The sequence below is a fragment of the Rhododendron vialii genome, chromosome 9a, assembly GCF_030253575.1.
Source record: "Rhododendron vialii isolate Sample 1 chromosome 9a, ASM3025357v1".
Classification (NCBI taxonomy): domain Eukaryota; kingdom Viridiplantae; phylum Streptophyta; class Magnoliopsida; order Ericales; family Ericaceae; genus Rhododendron; species Rhododendron vialii.
The window spans coordinates 29,455,814-29,463,299 of record NC_080565.1 but is presented as its reverse complement, the minus strand read 5'-3'; the positions used below and the strand labels follow the sequence as shown (position 1 = coordinate 29,463,299).

Sequence of the window (7,486 nt, the reverse complement as noted above, 5' to 3'; positions counted from 1 at the left end):
TGCTCCATGGTCCTGCCGAGGCAGGCCAACAACTAAGTTGTTGAAGCAGCTGAACTACGCATTTCATCTCAATCAGGGGCAATTCAGCAAAACAGAAAAGGCCGTTCCTTGAAGCTTTCTAAATGCACACCAATTTGGTCTTGATACACCCGCCTATATACTGTACAACACACTGATCGAATTTAGAATTTTATCCATATTGTACCCTTGTTTAGCCACCACCCATCCCTCTCGCTCGGGGACAGAGTCAGAATTTTACCTTAGTAATGGTGAACATTACACTAAAAGAGGATATATAGGGCTTGTTTGTTTGGAGTACTCAAAATTCCTGCGTACAGTCTCTAATAAATTTTCTATATATCTCTCTTTTCACTTATTATACTTTAAAATCTCCCTCAAAATTCAAATTGAACATGGTTGTATTGACTTTAGAAAAAATTTAAATAGCATACCGAAAACTATAATCAACGATGTTTTGTCATATGCGTGTATAGAACCAAGAAGAAATAATTTTAATTGAATCTATTACTAAAGTAAAGTATCCAAATGACAAAAAAAAAGTATTTCTACTACACACATTGTTAAGAATTCATACCGCAATTGAAAGAGAATCAATGGATAAATAATATAATGCTTACCTACACAATGAATAGGAACCTTTAATAACACATCAAATGTTTATACCTTTTATTGGCTCAAAGTATTACATGTCCTCAGAAGTTTTTATAAATTAAATTTTCTCCTATTAATGAATATGTAAAATCGTGTATTTATGATATTTTATATTATCATACATAGTATAACCCATATTCGTAGCTCCGCCTGTGAGTTGTACGTGTGCTCCCAATTAGTCTATTTCCTCTCATCTTCAAATCTATAACCACCTCTACAAAATTGCTTCTATCTCAACCACTGCAAATTCACCACCACCATCACCACAAATTTGCTGTCACCGTCGCAAACCCAAACCACCACCGCGGCGACATAGCAATATCTTTCTGTAATTTGAACGGGAAGACCAAATTTGAACTCAACCTGAATTCAAGAATCACTCTTACTCAAATCAAAACAATAACGAAATCTGGGTCAACCTACAAAGATAAAATGTGTAGTTGACCTTTGAATAGGAAATTTTTTTATTGGGTGCAGTGGGACCATATTTGTGTGCATTTAGCATCACCCCCGAGTTTCAACCCCTAACAAGCAATTAAATAGGGTATTCACTTTACCACTCCCCACTCAATTTTGTTTCATGTAAAATTATAGGATTGCCCTTCATACATTCTTCTCTGCACATGAAAAAGGCTAATCTTGTAATTTCATACCCATACAAACAAACAGAAAAAGGAGTGCATTTAGAAAATGTGAGTGTAAAAATCAACTCCCATTAATATTCAATTAATCTCTCTTTCAATCTGGTTTTCTGAGCCCAGATTCGACTTGGAACTTTCCTTCATGTGGCACTCTCCTCCTGAGCTAGCCGAAGTATAGAGACTAGAGAGAGAAACAAGAAAGAGAAAAACTGTGCGTTCCCATCTTTCTTCGGTATCTCCTGATCCAATCTTTTGATTTTATTCAAAAATCATATCTTTCACGATTCTTTTGATTTTTATTCAGAAAAACAGTAATGGGTATTGCTGAATTCACCCGGTCCATTGATTGGGAACAAGAATCATACCCAGAATACGGAGATTTCGCTGTCCTCCCATTCTTTGCTCTTCTCTTCCCCTCCGTTCGTTTCTTTCTCGACAGATTCCTATTTGAGGTACAATTCAATGCAGAATTTATTCTGGGCATTTGGTTTTTGTAGTTTTGTTTGACAATTAGATCGTTTAACTCATAAACAAAGCTATCTATTAGGGTCACTAGAGGTTTGCCCAGTCATTTAACTTTCAGGGTCCCGGGATTTGTCGAGCTGGCCGGACGTCCGGTTATAAATATAAAACACAAAAAAGAGAGCTATGTATGTGATTTTGTTGTAGAGTAATGAATGATTTCACTCTGTGGGTTGACTCTGATTCAAGGTTTATAGAATTTATGCCTGTACCCTTTATTTTTTCTGAACATATACTTGTACTTGATGGTTTTGGTTTTATTAAGTCACACTCTGTACGCATTGCATGTGGCAGAAAAATTGATACTTGTACCTCTGAGTACCTCTGGGCGATTGATATATCAACATTTAATGTGCTTTTGGGAGAGTTGGACAGTTGGTGAACTTTTTGGGATAGAGTGCTGAGTACCAATTTTGATTTTTAACAGTTTGGTTGTGGTTTTTATCATATAGGAGTATTTGGTTTGAGTGGAGGTTAATATTGAAGAAAAAAAGCTTGTAATTACTAATTTGATCATTCTACTTAGAATTAGTGTAATTCTTAATCATTGTTGTATTGGTTTCTTGAATACAAGAGTGAGTTTGATTTTTCAATCTGGGCGCTGCTTGTTATGTGTAACAATTGCGTTTCATAACTTATTTGGTTGAGGTTATACCTTTTCATTCGTTTAACCAAGAAAATAGGCTTGGTAGGACTTAATTTCAGCTGGTTAAGTGCACTTTGATATGATTATCAAGCTTATAAATCAACCCGTAAAACGAGCAAAATATCGTTCTTTTTGGACTTACTTTATTTAGAAATTCAGATTTGAAAAGGTATCCAAACAAGCTGAAGAATGAGATTTTCTTTAGGTAACAATACTTGTTCTGGAAAAATGATCTAAAATGGCTTCTATTTGTGTGATGTCATTTTCTATAAGCAAACATTCATATTCGTGCTTTACTACTGGTGGGAGTGCCATAGAAATGGTCTAGGAGAGTAAAGTATATCCTAAAACAAGATTAGACCCGAAGATGGACAGCCCCTTGATGCACCTAGTAAAGTCCAATGATGGCACAAATTTCCCTCAATTCAAACACACACTAAGTTGCAGTTCCAATAGTTATAATTTGCTTGACCACAAAGAGTAGCAAACCTCAAGTGTGACTAAAGTAGTGATTGAAGAGAAGAGGAAGTACGGAAATAAGAGAGAATATAATGCACGAGGGAACTTTTTGGCAAAACACAAAACTTGAAAAGAGCGCATGGCAGGACATTTGATAGGCTAAAGGAAAGAGGGCTCTTAAAGATTAAAGGGGTAATTCATAACATATTCACGGCCATGAGCAAACAAAGATTTTTTGACACTGGAGGAGGGGCAAGTAGATTTCTGGCTTATATATATCCCTCCAATACTGCTTACTACCTCTTCAGCGTCTGAGGCAAGTCGGCTGATCTGGCTGAACATCCGAATTTCGCTATTCTTTGGTCTAGGAAGTTTTCACTAGGGTTATGTATGGTTTTACAAAAATATTTGCATTTGTGATTTGACATGGTAAACTTCAAATTTTATTATGCTCCCATATATCAAGAACATGCTTCATAAAATTGAATAATATCACGAAATAAAACTTCAAGTGAAAGAAGAATAGGGGATGTGCCATTGTGGCCAAACCAACCAGAGACCATGGCAGTAAGGCCACTAGTGATCCATGCTTTATCATGGTCATTCTAACCCTTGTGTTTCATTCAAAATTGTAAATTCGTGTTTTAGGAGAGAGTAATTTAAACGCTTCTTCTGATAATGACAAGACTTCATGTTACATCACAATTAAGTTATCTCATTTTAACTTTCCACCGAGGGATTCAATGAAGCTTATCTTTCTGCACCACAAAGATACGAGATACCTTTACCCGTGTATCCATGTATTATGGTGAAATGCAGAGAATATGCTCTTGAAGTGCTCAGAATCATGTTCAGCTTCTGCCAGATTTTCCCCTGATTCCCCTAGCTCTATAACTTTACCTCATTTTCGAATGAATGTACATATTACAGAAACTGGGTAGAAGATTGCTGTTTGGGAAACAACAGCAGAAATTGGATGTTGAGACAGATGTGAAGAGAAAAAAGCTACGAAAATTCAAAGAATCGGCATGGAAATGTATTTATTATCTTTCAGCAGAGCTTTTGGCGCTTTCTGTTACTTATAATGAACCATGGTTCTCTAACACAAGATTTTTTTGGGTGGGGCCAGGAAATCAGGTCTGGCCTGACCAGCAGATTAAGTAAGATTCCAGGCAGCCGTATTTTCTAGCAACGTCCTCGATTTTTCTGGCTGTTATATTATTGAAGTTGCTGTCTTTTTATATATTCAGGTTGAAATTGAAAGGACTCTATATGTTTGCCGCTGGGTTCTACGCATACTCTATATTTGCTCTGATTTTCTGGGAAACGAGGCGCTCCGATTTTGGAGTGTCAATGGGACATCATGTTGCAACTCTCATTCTGATTCTGCTTTCTTATATATTAAGGTTAGCATGAAGCTCGTTTATTTTCTTTGGGCAATAATCACAAGAAACTGCATTGAATTCACATTCTGTGTTATCTTAGGTCATTAATATGAAAAGCCTTTCTAGAAAACAAGTGTGGCTCCCTTTTCATTTACTATTGAAATTTGGATGTTATGCTTATCACATGATATTATTTTCTTCCTGTGCCTTATTGCAGGTTTGCTCGTGTTGGCTCAGTTGTTTTAGCTCTTCATGATGCTAGTGATGTACTTCTGGAGATGGGGAAGATGTCCAAGTACAGTGGTGCAGAAGCTCTTGCCAGCTTTTCGTTCATTCTATTTGTTATATCTTGGCTCCTACTTCGCCTCATTTACTATCCATGTTGGGTCCTCTGGAGTACAAGGTCAGCATTTGTTGATGCGTTCATGTAATTGGCTAGCTGACACACTAATTGCTTCAGGCCCATACATTTCCTATGGATAATGTCGAAACCAAAGCCTGATCCCCATATCTTGGTTTCCGTTTGATTTGAAGTGTTAATAACTAGGATGTGTTACGAGGAATGAACTACTGAAGGAAGAGACTATGATTTGAGTCAACGTTATATTGGCGGTGTTTGATAATATCAATGAACTCTGGATCTATCACTCTTGGTATTATTGAATACCTCTAGTGAAGTCTGTTTTCTTTTCATACTTACAACAGTGTTGCATTCGCTTGCATTCACAAAGAAATAAGTTTATTCTTTCTTTCTTGAGTTCTGGTCATAAACTCTACTGCCTTATTAGCCATGAGCAATTGGTTTGGAGGTCTATGCAAGCCTTCGAACACGATATTCTAATGACTATTTCAGATGTTCAGTACCGAGCTTAAACAGGTACATCGTATTTTGTAGTTCAATTAACTTTTTGGAACATCTAATGAGATTAAACATGCACCTTTAGTTTTGGTGAAATCTAGCATTGCCATCTGTGAGCTGCCAGCAAATGATTTGAGGTGTAACTGTAGGACGATACATATATTAATTATCACTGGAAATTTCTCTGAGCAACAAAGATGTGATCATACCTCATGGTTGAAAAGTCAACACTAGTATTTGTTTTACTGAAAGCTCAATGACTCTTTGGTGCGTTACAAAAGATGTGATGTCACATGCCATTGATCTTCCATTTTTAGCGGATTCTCAATTTTTTTTCGTTTTCACTGATGAAAATCCCTTATTTTCTTAAGCTTGCTGGAGAGCTGGCTTGATCTAGGACCATGCTTGACTTTGATTGCCATTTAGCCATCGTTTCCCATTTGTCCTTTTATACTACTTAACAGTCAAAAAGAGCGTTTGTCTAGATGACACCTGAATTTTGTCTAGATGACACCTGAATTCGCTTTCTGCTTTTTAGGTTGGATACAGGTTTGTTGCAGCCTTGACTGTTAAGGTTCTTACTAATAGCAGTTTCATGTCTTGGTTCAGCTGTATCTTTTTTACTTAAGTTGCTCGGATCTCCTTTTGGTGGTTTCTTTCTTTGTTCTAATATTTTTGTCTGCATATTATTATGACATATGTTTCATTCTACGACTACGCAAGCATTATGCTCAAGGACTTATATCTTTCTTAGCATTATTTGTTTATTAGTCTTGTCGCTTCTTATGGCAGTTATGAAGTTGTAATTACCTTGGACAAGGAAAAGCACAAGGTGGAAGGACCAATTTACTACTACGTGTTCAATACTCTTCTTTATTGCTTGCTTGTTCTTCACATTTACTGGTGGGTGTTGATGTATCGGATGCTTGTCAAACAAATACAAGCAAGAGGCCATCTCAGTGATGACGTTCGATCTGGTAAGTGAAGCATACCAGAGTGACAAAGTCATTCTTTACCTTGTAACTTAACATGGTTTTGTAACTTGAGTGGTTAATACTGCCAAATAAACGAGTAAGTCACCTTTCCGTGCTGCACACGTTAGGCATATGGAAGTCAGGAAGCACAATAGGCTTTGCGGTATGCTGAATAAGGATCAATAAGCATACATATCTGACAAGTGATTGATTGCATTACTCAATAGCAAGTAATGTTGGGGTAGTAGGTTAGTAACATTGGTTTAAACTCAATTTGATCTAGTAATGGGCTTGCCGGATATCAGGTCACGTCCCCATAAAAAAATCGGATAAGATACCAGGTTATGTAAAAAATTGTCTTACCTGATTGGGAAGTTTGGGTGCGTTTGAATGGGTTGGTGGAAATCACTGGATATCTAGATCATGAACTTCTTTGAGTGCGTATGTGTATTTTTTTCGGTTTTCTAATTGGTGGTTCTCACTTTATGTAGATTCCGAAGGTGAAGACGATCATGAAGACTGATTTTACAGTTGCAGTTGCTGCTGGATATGCGCGGAGGTGCTCTAAACTTTTGAACATTCTATGGAACAAATGGTTTTTTTGTTCCTAAAGTCATGTTAACTTTAAACTGGTCAGACCGTGAGATTGACATACATGTTTGAGTGCTGTGAAAATTTTCAAGGGACTTGTTTCTCAGGCTAAATCCAACATTGAAATGATCTATTTTCCTTGGAATGTTTGACTGTCCCCAAATTGGTTTGTACTTGCATCCTTTTATCTTTTTACTAGGACTGAGACAAAGTACTCTTATGGTTTTGCAGGTAAAGAGCACTTGTGGTTTGCATGTTCCAAAATGCACGCTGAATGTTGCGACCAGATGCGTGCATCAATTCGAGATCAGCTGCAAAATCCAGGTAATGAAGGGTCCATTTCAAGATTCGGATAGTTTGCTCACATTATCATCATGTAAGCTTCCATTGAGTGCTGCCTCAAAGAATAAACTGTTGCGAGGAAAAGTTCATTTCTGTTTTGCAATAAAATTATTTGAGGCGGTTTTTTATTTTGGATCTCCCTTGTCACCCAATGAACCTCAGTTTAGCTGTTTTTTCCCCTTCATTTTTACTTGCTAGAGTACCTGCAGTTTTGTTTTTTTTCGCTTACCGAGGGTGTCCGAATCCGAAACATTTTGTCTCGACTAATTGTATGTTGTAGCTTAAAGAACCTGCTCTCTTTTTTTCTTCTAAGCTTCATGTTACTGTTAAGCATTTTGTGATCTTTTCTTTTGGTGGTAGTATGCAGTTAGCAAATCTGCTATGAATCAAACTTC

General features: G+C 37.0%; 1 protein-coding gene across 2 annotated transcripts; it reads left to right on the top strand.

Annotated features, from left to right (window-relative positions):
• The first annotated feature begins 1,386 nt into the window (after positions 1–1,386).
• Positions 1,387–7,403, top strand: LOC131301372 (ceramide synthase 1 LOH3-like). Of its 2 annotated transcripts, XM_058327615.1 has the most exons (8): positions 1,387–1,524; positions 1,618–1,765; positions 3,871–4,100; positions 4,191–4,346; positions 4,543–4,728; positions 5,977–6,161; positions 6,650–6,717; positions 6,981–7,403. In XM_058327615.1, the coding sequence occupies exons 2-7, from the start codon at positions 1,628–1,630 to the stop codon at positions 6,679–6,681; spliced, it is 927 nt and encodes a 308-aa protein (XP_058183598.1). In that variant the 5' UTR covers positions 1,387–1,524; positions 1,618–1,627; the 3' UTR covers positions 6,682–6,717; positions 6,981–7,403. The 2 variants fall into 2 exon arrangements, with proteins under 2 accessions (XP_058183598.1, XP_058183597.1); XM_058327614.1 differs by having other exon boundaries at positions 1,405–1,765.
• Positions 7,404–7,486: the final 83 nt, after the last annotated feature.

Coding starts and splice junctions, on each gene's coding strand:
- LOC131301372 (XM_058327615.1), top strand. CDS start 1,628: ATGGGTATTGCTGAATTCACCCGGTCCATTGATTGGGAACAAGAATCA. Junction 1,766..3,870: donor TCGACAGATTCCTATTTGAG/GTACAATTCAAT, acceptor TACATATTACAG/AAACTGGGTAGAAGATTGCT. Junction 6,162..6,649: donor CAGTGATGACGTTCGATCTG/GTAAGTGAAGCA, acceptor CACTTTATGTAG/ATTCCGAAGGTGAAGACGAT.